Genomic DNA, 15,534 nt, shown 5'->3' with positions numbered 1-15,534 from the left:
TCTTATTTATTCCCATTTTACATTTGAAGGAACTGAGATTAAAATAATTAAAATAATTTTGCCAAAAGTCACAAAGTAAGTAATTGGAGTCAGATCTTTCTGACTCCTGGAGCTCATGTTCTTGACCGTTGCTGAAGTCTTAAGGGAAAGTTAAATATGTTATCATATAATCTCCTGATGGAATATTATATAGCCAATAAAACTGAGGGTTGCAGTGATTATATAATGACATGGAAAAGTATACATGATATAGCAAGTGAAAAAAGACTGAGGGATTGCAATTAAATGTTCATAGTAATACTAAACATCTGTAGGGTATTATCTTTGATTTACCTTTTAATTTTTTATGCCTGATATAGTGTTCAGCTGTTATGTAATTTTGCCTAATTTACAGAATTTCCATAACCAAGAAATGTAAGACTGGATGTAAACCAGGTCTGGTCAGGAGACTTGACAACTTAGTTTTATAATAGACTCTAGCATGTTCAGTTTCCTTTTTAATGTGACCCAAAGCCGTTTTTTACCAGACTTATGCCAGCTCTAATATAATCTCCCAGCTGTATTCTTGAAGGCTAATGGAATAGTAAAATCTTCTTAAAGATAATTTAAATGTGTTATATAGTGTCCTTGGGATGGTTTGTGCACAAAAGATGTTTTCTTTCCCACTCTGTAGAGGTAGCTCATTAGGACACCCGGTAGTGTCATTATTAAGTTTTCATGTGTTCCTCAGTTTTGATGCTAATCTTTGTGCGTATGTGCGTGCATTTTTTTTTTTTTTTTCTCTGCAGCACCAATGTGGTTATGAATTATTCAGAGATTGAGTCTAAGGTTCGAGAAGCAACGAATGATGATCCTTGGGGACCTTCTGGGCAACTCATGGGAGAGATTGCCAAGTAAGTGATAATTTGAGTCAGCAGTGCAGAAAGAATCAAAGTATCTTTACACAGAAATGTGAGATTTGCTTTCAGTTTTAAACTATTTAGCTGCCAAGTATAAATTTTGCATAATCATTCAGATAATATGTAGAAATTTTTTTGCAGGTCTGTTTCCCTTAAAAATTAACTCAAAACAAAAAAAAAAAACCCTTTTTTTCTTTTTTAGTGAAGCTTAGAGGGTTACTATAGCTTAATCTTGTAAAATTTTGACGAATGCATGTAAAATAACTTGAAGTTATACAAAATTTTTCCTGATGAACATCTGGGCCACTGTGCTAGTGAATGAAGAGCTTGCGAAGTATGATGTTAATTAGTGGGGCTTACAAATGTACTAAGTATTTTATAAAATATAGGAAATACATTTTCAAGGAAGCATATCATCTAAATGTTTTGAATTAAGCTTATTAATTTTTTTAAGCTTTGGGGGGAAAACAGTAACTTAGAACAAGGCTGCCATCTACTGTCAAAATTAACATATTGCAAGCTCTTAAGAAGAACTCTTTTTTTCAGGGCTACATTTATGTATGAACAATTTCCAGAACTTATGAACATGCTTTGGTCACGAATGTTAAAAGACAACAAAAAGAATTGGAGAAGAGTTTACAAGGTATGGGCATAAGTCTGTTTTAATTGCTTGACATGTTGAAAACAAATGCTTTAAGGTGTAAATATATAAGTGATTTTGAAGCACATTAAATCATGGATTAGAATATTCTAAAACAGACAAATGAAGTAGATCTGTTATTTGTGTTCTGTTTTCTGGTCATCATAAACAACTATTCTTACTGTAAAATGTTTAGAAATAATATTGATAATGTTGAGTATTATTGTATCTGTTAAAATTTTTCCTACTAAAAATATGTTGTGTACATCTGAAGTAATGAATCTCTAAAACTATGCGTGTTTAGTGTATGAGCAATTAAGATGAAAAACACATTTTAATATGGTTTGTCATCTCTACATTAAAATTTGCCTAACTTATAGCGGTATTATAGTATTTTGCACCCGGAAATATGTTATTTCATGAAATATAACTAGAGGTTCTAAAACAGACTTAAATTCTAATATTTTAAATGTGTTTTATTTAGTTTTGATCTCACATAATGTAGAAATCCAAAACAAGATGATCGTCTGTTCTTCTGTCCTTACCCTTTTTTCTTGCTACTCAGAATAAGTTTTTCTGTGCTTTCTAAAAAGACATAAAATGTTCGTATTTGAAACTTTGAAAGCAACATTTCTGGCTTTCAGGATTGAAAATCTGTGCTTTAGTTTCAAGTTTTTCATGTTGTTTGTTTCCAAAAACATTCACTGTTATTCTCGCAGTTTGTAAAGTAGGTGTGATGAAATAATTAAAATTTATGAAAATTAAATTTGCTTTTTAAAAATAGGTTTTTTAAAAAAATTATTGGATAAACTACCTTTTTAAAGAAAAATTACTGGTAGGATGAGGTTTTGTGCCCCTCAATTTCACCAACCTACCTAGATTTTTATATAACTAATAATCTTTAAGTGAGGTTTGTTTTAATCAAGGTTAAGTTCAAAGTGTACAATTCAGTGGTTTTTAGTGTATTCATAAAGTTGTGCAAGAGTCACTATTGTCTAATTCCAGAGCATTTTCATTACCCCCAAAACAAGCCCCAGACCCATTAGCAGTCATTCTAAGTACACATTTTAACAGTGTTTTCTTCAACGTTAGGTTTTTTTATTTTATTTGTTGGTGGCAACTTTTGAAACAAAAGCCACATCATTAACCTCAAAATTAAATTTTATCTAGGGAAAATACCATGGGATTATATAATTACCGAATGATTCTTCTGATGTTTCTAACAATTCGTGGTTTCCATAATGCCCAGACAAAAAGTAAAAACTGAGACAACTTTCTAAAACCTTATTGTTCATTTATATCATACATTCAGATATTTTTGAACATCAGAATTACAGATTTTTAAAAAATGTTTTAGCACAGTATCCAGTGGACAGTTTATAATTATTTACTATGCTTGTTATAAGAGAAACTTCAAATTGCTATGTGTTTAAATCTAATGTAAAGAACCTCACCACCACCACCACTAAGATTATTTATTTGGTAATGTTGGAATTATTTTTTTTAACCATTTACCAAAGCTCTACCAGAATTTATTTTGTTAAATCATTTGGTGCTTTGTGTTTTTACAGTCATTGCTGCTCCTAGCTTACCTCATAAGGAATGGATCAGAGCGTGTTGTTACAAGTGCCAGAGAACACATTTATGATTTGCGATCCCTGGAAAATTACCACTTTGTAGGTGAGCAATAGAAAAACCTTATAAGCAAATTAAAACAGTAGTTGGAGTTGTCAGTCACCTGAACCAGCTTAGAAGCTTCTCTGCTCTAATTAGAATATGACTGTTGCTGGTTGTGTGACGAGTGCAGAATCCAAGACGTGGGGCCCTAGAGTATTAATTAGTGAAGACAAGAACTTGCAGAAAAGACTGGCTAATAACAACAGAACCAACACAACATGAGTGTTCGGGTTTATATTAAAATATGCACTGGAGACTGGTCCCCTGTGGTGTCCATAAAGGAATAGCTTTAATCATATGGGAAGAAAAGGTTAGAGCTCCAAAACACACACATCTGTTTGAAGCTGGGGTTTTTTTTTTCCCTCCCACCAAATAATATTTACTGTGCAAAGGCAGCGAGGCCAGAGTGTGTTTTGAATGTAAAAGAAGCTAGAAAATGAAGCACATTTCATTTTGTAGAGAATCCCAATCAAAAGCATTTTACCAATTCAATTTTTAAGCTACACTAAATCCTGGTAATTAGTGTTGCCAAACTTGTATTGGGGAAACTAAGACATTTAGATGCTCTCAGTCATTAAAATGTTAAAGTTGTTCTTGTTTTGATTTATTTTGTTAAATACAATAGAAAAACAAAACATTTATGGATATAGTTATTTGTATGGTCATAATGAGTAATCCTTTTTAGTGGATCTTTAATTGACCTTGCATAGTACCATTATCTGTGCTCCTTTTTAGTTAAACTTTACTTGCTATTATAAGACAAAATTGCATTTCAGAACTTAGAATTTGCTGAAGACGAAACGACAAAGTTAAATGGCACAATTTGCCTCTTTTTAATCATTTTTTAACTATTAAAGTTGGTTTCTTATGTTGAAGTTTTTGTGTCTCTTTTGTCTTAAAGAGTTTCATGCATATTAAGTGAATCCTTAAAGTTTTGTTTTTCCCTTATGACCCTCACAGATGAACATGGCAAGGATCAAGGTATAAATATTCGCCAGAAGGTGAAGGAATTGGTTGAGTTTGCCCAGGATGACGACAGACTTCGGGAAGAGCGAAAGAAAGCAAAGAAGAACAAAGACAAATATGTTGGGGTTTCCTCAGACAGTGTTGGAGGATTCAGATACAGTGAGTATCAAAGACAGGCTGGCACCTAGGCATCAGCTTAGCTTTTTGGATGTATTTTTAGAATCATTGAAATACCAAAGACCAAAATGTCAGTTTGCCTTCCATTATACATAGAATGCTAAAATATACATAATCCTCATTTTGGCTCCTATCATGTGGATGTTGGGAATCTTCCTGCCGATTTTTAACTTTTGTGGGTTTAAGACTATAATTTTAACCATTAATGGCTAATTAAATGACTGCAAAGTTTGAATTGACACAGAGTATAAAATAGATGTATATACCCTTTCCTCTTAGGGTTACCATTCTTTAAAAAAGAAAGAAAAAAAGAAAGGTTTCTCTCACCCACAGTTTAGAGCAAAAAAATGTTTGATTAGGAGATTTATCTTTCTAATTAAACCAATTTAGCTTTATTTTGGCCCAAAACAGATAAGTCAGTCCAGTCTCAGTCTCTCTTCCCTTAATTAAGCAATTCATAATTTAACGTAGAAAAAGATGACCAACGATTCTGTCAGTTTTTCATCTAATCCTATTGCTTTGTTTATTGTTCCTAACACATTGAAGAGCAACTAGAACAGTCATTTCTCATGTTTATTTTTAATATAATGATATAATATAGTTTCCCTAAAATAGGGCAATAGGTGCTTGAAACAGATACACAAAATGAGAACTCTCTTTCACGACATGGGTCCCTTTGGACTTGTTCCGTCTTCTCTGAACTCTGACAATCCCCTAGTTGTTTTGTGTATATACAGACAGGCCAGTACTATGTACCTTAGCATCTGCATATTGGGGCTCTCCAGTTCCCCCTACCCATATCTAAGTTTGTTTATATCTGGATTATATTGAAATCTCGTAACTCCTTCAGTGGAACCATGTAAAAAATCTTCTATTATTTTGTAATTACATATAAAATATTTTTATTCCTATGCTCCTTTGCTTTCCTGCCCTCAAAGGACAAATATTGCATTTAATTAGCTGTTTAAGGATGTTTCTAACAGCAGAAAAATTCCCTTTTTTATGTCAAAGCATCACATAAAAGTTTGTTCTTGAATTGGGCAAGAACATTTTCTTTAAATAAAGCATATAGATATGTTTTGGAGTTTTTATTTGTTTAGGGGAATAAGAGGTTTTTGGATTATTTACCCAAGTAGTTATTTTATTTTTTAGCTTTTTCAAAGTAGCTATAGCAATTTAATGTGTTTTTAATTAGAAATTGCTATTTGCAACTCATTTCCTCATTCCATGTGCCTGTATCCCTCTTTTTACCAGTATAATACGTAATTATGTCAGATAAATTTAGAAAATTGAGTAAGTTTTATGACTCAGTCACAATGAACTACTTGCAGCATTCACATTAGAGGTGGAGTTGAACATCCTGTGAATTTGCATCACATTCTTTGCTCGGTTATTAGTGTTTTTTATTATTCAGACTTAGCTAATCAACTTTAGCTATTTTGTATGTTTTTTCATTCTGACATTAGATAGTGTCTTACCAGTATCCAGTATCTTTAGCAATAATTTATTATGATGTTCACAAAGTTAAACAGTTTGGTTTTTATCTACTTTCATTTTTTCTGTAAATCTGTTGCTTTTCAAAGGCTAGTTCATCACATTGTTGTTGAAATGTACATATACATTGTTGGAAATTAACTTGTTTTTGGAAAATCATTCTGGTTTAAATTTTTTCCAGTAAACTTCATTTTGCCATGTTTTCTTTAAGTTGGTGTCACTCCCACATTTAGTAAATATGTTTTAAAATCCTCAATCTCTTACAGAAAATTTTAGCCATGCAGCTTTAGCAGGCAGTTCAGCAAAATGGTTTTGTTCAATTTCTAAAGGGCATATATGCCATCAGAGTTTGTTAACAAAAGTTAAAAACAAAAGTTCCATTAGCCACCTTTTAATTCTTCTGATATTTCTCATTGCCCTTTTTCTTATCTTCCCAACCTGCTTTAGTTTTCACTGTTTTCTTTTTTAAAAAACCTCACATGATTTCTCTGTATCTTTCACTCTTGCTTCTTAAATTAAATTCGGACATGGAAATGGAAGGCTTACATTTTGTGTCCATAATTCCTTTCTCTCCTTTAGGTCCCTAAGGGCAAGAACTAAAACGAATCTTGACATTTTGGGCTTTTTGTTCACTGCCATATTATATTCTCTTCATTTCCAAATTCACACAAAGGCTCTCTAGGTTTTGCCAGTCCCAGCATATATTTCAAATTAGTGTTGAATAGGTCATCACTATTCTGAACTGCTTGAGCATACTTCATGATTCTAGTATGTGTAGTTTTTGCTGGTTAGAATATTCTTCCCTTCTAAAGTAGGAATGCTTTCTCATGCTCTGATATCCATTAAATTATTTTTCTGGTTTGATATGAAAGAATGATAGTTACTGAGTCCTTTCAACATATTGGGTAATTTAATGTTCAGAATGGAGTTCCTTCAGTTTGTATTTTTTAAGACACTGTTGCTGTCCAATACTTTTCTAAAAATTGAAAATCCATTAGAGATAGAAATGAAAAATAATACATTAAGTGACTTTTGTAAAAATGAAATTTCCATTTCTCTTTTGCTTATATATCTTTTGTTGGTTTTTGTGTTTTCTACTACTCCTTTCAGCAGCCTTTAGGAACTGTTATGCTGTGCTGTGCATTAAGGTTGTGTAAGTTTTCATAAACAAAAGCTTTTGAATCTGCATTCCTGCCACTTAATGACTGGCATTACATGCTGTGCCTTGCTGTAATTGTGTTGATTCAGCACTGTGGGAGCTTTCTGTTTTCCTTTGAAAACAATTTTATTATGAGGAAAAGCTTTAGAAATAAAGATTGTAGACACCTTTTGAATTTAATGTCCTTAGAGTTCCTTCTTTTTTTAATGCTTTATATAGGTGAAAGATATGATCCTGAGCCCAAATCAAAATGGGATGAGGAGTGGGATAAAAACAAGAGTGCTTTTCCATTCAGTGATAAATTAGGTGAACTGAGTGATAAAATTGGAAGCACAATTGATGACACCATCAGCAAGTTCCGGAGGAAAGATAGAGAAGACTCTCCAGAAAGATGCAGGTATTAACACTTTGTCTTCTGGATCTCCTGGAAAGGGTGCTAAATTTATGCAGCTGGGTTTTTGGTGTTCTGTGTTTGTGTGGGGTATTAGCATTATCTGAAGATCAGCTTTTTATTTATTTATTTTTTAATAGACTTTATTTTTTACAGCAGTTTTAGGTTCACAGAAAAATTGTACATCAAGTACAGAAAGTTGCCATGTACACCTTCTCCTCTTCCCCATAGTTTCTCCTGTTATTAACATCTTGTGCTAGTATGGTACATCTATAGTTTACACTGGGGTTTACTGTGTTGTGTAGTTTTCTGGGTTTTGACAAATACATAATATCCACTATTACAGTAACATATAAAACAGTTCCACTGCCCTAAAAACTCTGTGTACAAAAATATGGAACAATTTATGAATTTGTGAGTGGCTCTTGCACAGGGGCCATGCAAATCTTCCCTGTATTGTTCCAGTTTTAGTACACATGCTGCTGAAGCAAGCACTATGCAGCTGTTTTTAAGATGCCAGTTCAAACATTATTTGCAATTAATATTGACGCACCTTCCATGTTGTCTGTGTTCATTTATTTCTAAAGTTGATCATGTGTCCTATATATTTTTATTTAGGCTACTTAATCTTCCCTTGGAATTTTTTTTCCCCTGACAAAAACTTTTACAGATTATTTTGTATTTGGACAACAGATGACCTAGTGACCTAAGATATTGTTGAGGGATAATGAAGTTTATATATTAAGTTTAAACAAAAGTTAAAGGATTTGAAATTTAACTCTTCCCATGACATTTCATTATGATTCTGTGCTAGTATGTACCAGAAAAACAATCCAAATGCATTTTTGAACTAAAAATTTTCAAGTATAGACCTGTATTTTCATAAACTACATTTTCTGATGGTAGGGCGTTTGTATTTAGTTTTACATAGAACAGTCCTTGGAACTTTTTGTTCTTACCTATGAATATAAGCTAGTTTTTCTTGCCAGTTTAAAGGGCAATGTGTATACCAGTTAATTTGCAAAGCATGTTTTACAAGACCTTTATCATTTGTGTCTCACAATATCTCTTAAATAGAGTAGAACAAAGATTTTTAACTTTATATTTTAGAGGTAAAACCTGAGGCCCAATCAGGTTTTGGACTTGCTAAAAGTAACACAGTGATGGAACCAAGCCTTCAAATGAGTTCTCATAACTAAATACTATCTGTTTTTTCCTACCTCTCAAAATACCTTAATAGTTCAGATTTAGGGGTCAGTGAAAAGTACAAATACAAATATAATCTAATTTTGAAACAGGTTCCAAAATATTTGTTTAGTGTGTTTTCAGTATGTTTCCATATTTACTAAATCCCTAGAATGACTCTTCTTCAAGACTGTTTCTGGAATGTGATCTTTGAAGAGCCTGAATTTATTTTTAGCACTTTGATATATCTATTTTACAATTACATTTCTAGCTCCTTTAGATGGAAAGAGTATGCACATGATAAATATAAATACTAAACTTCGGGAAATGGTGCTCACTTCAAATATTTTGTGCTATTTTTTCTTCCTTTAATGTTCTTGTGGCCTGTGCTTATAAGTTTTTGGCTTGGTTTGGAAAATGTGGTGGCCATATGTTGTTCTATTGATATTCCCCGAAGAAGTCTGGGAATCAGGCAGGGAAGGCTGGTTAGAGATCGAACCTTGTGTATTCTTGTATTATTACTTTCTCTCCTTTGCCCTTCCACCTTCAGTTGTTCTTTTCTTGCTTTGTCTCCTTATTCTTTTTGTTGTTGTTCTGTTTTTCCCATGATTTTTTTTCTATGTTGCCTTTAACACATGATCTGATAGAATTTCTAAATCTTTTGTATAGAGTATTCAGGTTTAAAAGAATGAAGATAAAGTGAATATGGTTTATCATAGTAACAATAGGATGCAACAGGGACTCTTTATCTGGGAATACTTGTGAGAGAAGAGTAGATTTTTAGAAAATGTTGCATGTGACCTCTATGGCATATTATCAGAATTTCAGACTTATTAGTTCATAATTAGATTCAGGAATTCTTGAACATTGATCACATATGAAGCTACTGCTTCATTGTGTGCTAGTCAGATTTGTATTTTCAACTTGTAAAGAAATTATCTTGCACTGAAATAAACTTGGACATCAAAAAGGTCAGAAATGGGTTTGATCAGACTATTCTAAGATGGCGACTGTGGAACTGGAAACCAACCATACTCCTAATCCCCCAGCTGCAGAAGAGGAGAAAACAGAATCTAATCAGGAGGTTGCTATCCCAGATCACTATATGAAACTCCCTCTACAGAACAGATGGGCGCTCTGGTTTCTTAAAAACGATAAAAGCAAAACTTGGCAAGCAAACCTTCGGCTAATCTCTAAGTTTGATACTGTTGAAGACTTTTGGCTTCTGTACAACCATATCCAGTTGTCTAGGAATTTAATGCCTGGCTGTGACTACTCACTCTTTAAGGATGGTATTGAGCCTATGTGGGAAGATGAGAAAAACAAACAGGGAAGACAATGGCTAATTACATTGAACAGGCAACAGAGACAAAGTGACTTCGATTGCTTTTGGCTAGAGACACTACTGTGTCTTACTAGAGAGTCTTCTGTTGTCTACGGTGATGATGTATGTAGAGCTGTTGTTAATGTTAGAGCTAAAGATAAGATAGCAATATGGACTATTGAATGTGAAAACAGATGCTATTATACATATAGGGAGGGTATACTAGGAAAGGTTAGGACTTCCTCCAGAGATAGTGATTGGTTTTCACTCCCATGCAGACACAGCTATTAAGAGTGGCTCTACCACTAAAAATAGGTTTGTTGTTTAAGAGGACACCTTCGGAGGATTCTTATAGGAGACTGCGTCAAGGAGTAGAGATTTGGGAGCTGAACCAAAGCCTCTTCAAAAGCAGAGTGGACTGCATTTGAATTTGATTTCCATCTAAATGTCACTGAAATATAAGAGAAGTCTCATTCGCCTTCGTCTTGTACTTCTGTGTTCATATATTTTTTAAAATTTTGGCTAGAGTGTCCACGATCCCAATCAAAGAATTATAGTACACGTCACACAATCTATAAATGTGTTCCTAGGCCACTCTATAATAGCTTAATTGAATTACATTACAAACACATTTTACCCATCTGCAGTATTCAAAAAATAACTTGCATTTCTATACCTTATTGGAAAAAAGTTCTGTTTATGTTCCCTTGTATGCAGGAGGATATTTTGCTGGTTTGAAAGAGTATGATGCATACAGTTTTCCAGCAATTTTCTGTTTCTTTCTACAGCATTGTATTTGCTGTACTCTTGCTGATGGCTGCTAGATTTTAATTTGTTTCCCTGCTTGATAACATTAGGGACTCTGATTTCAGTTTCTCATTTGTTTTGCTTTTGGTTTTTTCCTCATGTAATGCTAGCGAAGGATCCAGGAATGTGACATAAAGTTGGAATAAATATTAATTTTGTGCATTCTTTGGTAATTTTTTTGGTTTTTGTAACTACAAAGCTTTGCTACAAATTTATGCATTTCATTCAAATCAGTGATCTATGTTCGTGTGATTTCCTGAACATAATTGTGGATTATAAAAAATGTAACATCATAATTACATTCCTAAGTAGAATTCATATGATATGTCTGTTTTCGTATCTTTGTGCTATATTTTAACACTTTGGATTACTTAGGTTATTTTGCTTTGGTTAAAAATGGCTCAAGTAGAAAACAGTCCCATTTATATTAAGGCAGCATACAAAACTGTAAATAAAATGTGTACTATGAATTGTCTTTTTAAAAAAAAATGGTAAGAAATGTCAGTTTTACTTATAGGACTGATGGTGGGAATCTCTAGGTTATTTGTTGTTGGAACTTTAGTAAGGGCTTTTGAACATTTATCAGAATTTGTAGGTTCCTTAAAAATGTTTATATATACAAATATATTTAACTCTTTTGCTCTGTGTGGGAAGCCATTCTTTTTGATCCTTGATTTATGCAACTTACAAATTGGTTTATATTTAAGTAGAAATTGCTTTGGATTAGTCTGAGTTAAATTGCATCAGCAATAGTCATAGTTTAAAGGAAAATTTTAAGCATTTTATTCCAGGATATTTATAAACCACCTAATGTAAAATCAATGTAACCACTTAATGTAAAATTAAGTAATACAGGTTAATCGAACATTTTTCAGGTAATTTCTCTCTCTCTGTCTCCCCCTACCCACCCCCAACTTGCACCAAAAAACACAACAGTGCCTTGTTACTGAACAGGGTAGTGCTGACATTTTCATTACCATCACATGAAAAAAACAGTTTCTTACTCTTTAGGGTTTTCTTCTTTTGTACTATTAAAAAAAAAAAGGAAAAAATTTTTGACTGTGCTCAAAAGGGAATTATTTCAGAAACATTTTAAATATAGTTAAGTTTTCTATAAAGCAGTTTTCATAGTTATGTAAAAGTTTGATCTAATACTATAGTAAAATAGAGTGCAGTTGTAAAGTGCATTTACAGATGAGAATTTAATAATTTAAGTTCAGATAGGATAATATTTTTAAAGTGTTCATTGAAATTATAATATTTCGTGATGTACATGCCATAGGATATGAGAGATGATGACAGAATTATGTTATAAAAATGGAACTGTAGCCATTTGCATGCAATCCATTTCAAGAAAATGGTCATCAAGTGCAGATGTTTGAAATAGTCAGGGTCTTATCAGTTGATTCTGATATAATCCTACTATTTTATTTTTTAATTAAGCTTTAAATCTATAATAAAAACTTGAATTATTTCAGACATTTTGGGGGTATGCATTTATGTAAATACTTTGTTGTAGCAGTGTTTTAGACTTATCTGAGGAATTCTGTGAGTTCCCACTTCCCCTCCCCAACACACACATCATTATTCAGACATCTTAGATAACTTTCTGTTGATTCCTGTCAATTAGTCAAAGTATGAGATTTTGGAGTTACTGCATTTGAAATTCTTTAGCTCAAATCACTGAGGACCCCATTTTAAAATAATCTCAAGTCTTACTATTTTGCTTCATTTTTAATATCTTCTAGTGACAGTGATGAAGAAAAGAAAGCTAGAAGAGGCAGATCTCCCAAAGGTGAATTCAAAGATGAAGAGGAGACTGTGACGACAAAGCATATCCATATCACACAAGCCACAGAGACCACCACAACCAGACACAAGCGCTCAGCAAATCCTTCTAAAACCATTGATCTTGGAGCAGCAGCACATTACACAGGGGACAAAGCAAGTCCAGATCAGAATGCTTCAACCCACACACCTCAGTCTTCAGTTAAGGTGAGAATTGTAGGAGTTTACACATTATACATGGTTTTATTCTTATTAACTCCTTTTAGAATTCTTGCATTCGTAGGCTTGGGCATTTCTAGGCGATCATATTAATTATAGATCATCTGGCATGTATTACTGAGTCATTAATAATAAGAAATCTCTTTGGGGGAAGAAACCTATCCAATTGCTGAATGATTGCCTGTGCACTTTCTATGAAAGTAGAAATGACACTTTGGTTCATTTGGGGAAGATTGTGAATCAGAATATAGTGTATCTGTTTCCTTCTAGACAACACCACTGGTTACCAAGCACAACTAGGTTCAGTTAAGGAAAACATGGGAGTATTTGGAAGTTTTAAGAAATGACAAAAGAGGGACTAAGGAGATATAGAGGGGAAATGATCTCATTTAACATATAGGTTGTTCCTATACAGGGAGGCTTATTTGCCTCACAGTCATTACTGATCAGTATCAGAAGCAGTGCCTCTTGTACCTTCTTCATTTGTTTTTATTCACAGAAAAGAAATGCATCTACTAGGTAGCTGGCTACAAGCTAGTCTCTTGAACAGAAATCTGCTGAAGAGGGAGATTGCCTCAGAAGACTAAACTGTTGTTTGTCACTTTCCCCCACTACTGTTTACCCAACTTGTGTCTTTGCAACAGAAGTAGTTAAAAACTAGGAAAAACATTTTTCTAATGTATCCTGCAAATTGTAGGTGACTGTAAAAATAAAGGTAGGCCTACTTAGTAGCAAGAACAAGTACTGCGTCAGCTTTTGCCATATATCTTCTGGACTGGTGTATGATTTCACCCATGTTGTAATCTTTTTCGTTCTGATGAAAACATCAGAATTATAAATCAACTTTAGTTATCGTTAAAGAGATGAAATGGGTCTGTTATTTCTAAGAAGTGTGGTCTTAGATTTCCCCTCCTGTGGATATAGTTAGCTTACTGATGGCTGTATAGGCTTTAGTAGATAGTCATTTAAAACCCCAATACATGATGGCTATCATGGAGAATTCATTTAAGATTACATGACCAAAATCATCCAAACTGTATAATTTTTTTTAACAAGTTGAGACTTTTATCTCATATCCTGAAGTACTTTAAATATCAATTTGTTTTTTGGGTTTTTTTTTTTTGGCGGCTGGCCAGTATGGGGATCTAATCCTTGACTTCGGTGTTACAAGGCAATACTCTTACCAACTGAGCTAACTGGCTAGCCCTTAAATGTCAGTTAGTAGTATAGCCTGAATATATGTCACTATGCCATAAATACTTTATATTTGTAGCATAAGCTTTTTATTATTATGTTTTATTACAAAAGAATGTCTAGAAGGCTGAAGTTCTTGAAAAGTTTACCACCTGCTTCAGATCTCTTTCAGTTTAAAGGACTTTTCAAACCACAATATAGTATTTTAATCTTCAGAGCTCAAATTAACATGCCAAGGAACTTAGTGTTTCTCTGTTGCCTAACAATTCAGTTCTAATTTAACATGTATATATTGCACGTATAGGACATAGGTATCGGGGTGCTTAGCACTATGGAGAAGACAAAAATAGTATTTCAAGTCTAGGACCCTTAGTTTAGTTTGGGAACTCAGTTAGTATGAAGGAGTTAGATGTCAAAGTATATCAGACAACAGAGAATTATACTAAATTGTGTCATATACAAGTATAAACACTAAGTATTTCTAAATTTCATAGAATTTTAGAGCTGGGTAGGATCCTGGCCTCTATTACAGTGGATCTTAATCCTTGGAATTACCTAGGGAGCTCTTTAAGACTTTACAGATTAAGGTCACACTTTGGGTAACTATGACTCAATATGTTGTGATGGGGCTGGGGCATATGTATTTTTTTTAATGATTCTGATACATAACATTAAGATTTGAGTGGGATTTGGGAAGCATGTTTTCCAGAATGAAATGCAATAAAAAAAAGAAATGAGGTAAGAAAGAGAGTATGCATGTTAGGGACATTTACAGTTCTGGGAATAGAATTAGTTAAAAAATGCTTACTACTTCTCCATAAGGACTCAAGGTCAGTACTCTTTTTTTCAGAAAACCAAATCTATCCTTATTAAGACAATAAGGACATTTATTTGTGTCTAAATTGGGAATTAGAGATGGGTAGAGCTGATTTTAGAAAATAGTAGGAATTTGTTTTCCAGTCTTACTATATGTTTGTTTTCAGACTTCAGTGCCTAGCAGCAAGTCATCTAGTGACCTTGTTGATCTGTTTGATGGCAGTAGCCAATCAACAGGTAAGGTTCCACACTGGCGTTTTCTTTTTAGTTACGTTGGTTTCAGAGTCATTTATAAAAATGCCAAATAAAAGATGGAATGAAAAATAAAATTATTTGTTTGCATTGCATTTTAAAAAAAATTTAGTGAGCCTTGAGCATTATTTGGGGAATTTTTTAATTGCCGAAATTAAGGGAGAAGAATACATAAATATTTGATAATCTCCCTCTTTTTAATATCTTTAGCACCTATGATCTTTACCACTCTTTAAAACTACTGTGTTGGTTTTTTTTGTTTGTCTTTTTATATATGCTCAATTTCTCAGTTATCCCTTAAAAGAAATATACTCTATTTTGATAGTCAATAAATATTGGTGAGTGATAATAATATTTTCAGATCACTGTAATACTTACATTTTAATGATTCCTTATATCTAACTAATAGATATAATTAATAAATGGTATCCCTAATTAATAAATGGTATTCCAAGGTGTGGTATACTTTCCAAAATTTTCCATGATCAAAGATTTTGGAGGCTTTATAGTTCTCATTTTTAATTTTTTTAAGATTAACGTGGAGAA

General features: G+C 33.0%; 1 protein-coding gene, 1 non-coding gene and 1 pseudogene across 3 annotated transcripts in view; 2 read left to right on the top strand and 1 right to left on the bottom strand.

The window, feature by feature from the left end:
- CLINT1 (clathrin interactor 1) overlaps positions 1–15,534 on the top strand; it is a 64,857-nt gene that overhangs the window by 34,620 nt on the left and 14,703 nt on the right. For both annotated transcript variants that reach the window (XM_063085578.1, XM_063085577.1), the window contains exons 2-8: positions 789–893; positions 1,446–1,542; positions 3,111–3,219; positions 4,177–4,341; positions 7,232–7,409; positions 12,468–12,714; positions 14,904–14,973. In XM_063085578.1, the coding sequence (XP_062941648.1) occupies positions 789–893; positions 1,446–1,542; positions 3,111–3,219; positions 4,177–4,341; positions 7,232–7,409; positions 12,468–12,714; positions 14,904–14,973 (971 nt within the window). The remainder of the gene's footprint in view (positions 1–788; positions 894–1,445; positions 1,543–3,110; positions 3,220–4,176; positions 4,342–7,231; positions 7,410–12,467; positions 12,715–14,903; positions 14,974–15,534) is intronic.
- LOC134371326 (U6 spliceosomal RNA) lies at positions 7,792–7,898 on the bottom strand. The gene has a single exon (XR_010022763.1). It is a non-coding gene; the product is annotated as a U6 spliceosomal RNA (small nuclear RNA).
- On the top strand, positions 9,592–10,240 carry LOC134370983 (eukaryotic translation initiation factor 4E-like; annotated as a pseudogene).

Source organism: Cynocephalus volans, chromosome 2 (genome assembly GCF_027409185.1).
Source record: "Cynocephalus volans isolate mCynVol1 chromosome 2, mCynVol1.pri, whole genome shotgun sequence".
NCBI lineage: Eukaryota > Metazoa > Chordata > Mammalia > Dermoptera > Cynocephalidae > Cynocephalus > Cynocephalus volans.
The sequence above is the reverse complement of the archived record's forward strand: the minus strand, read 5'-3'. Positions and strand labels throughout refer to the sequence as shown.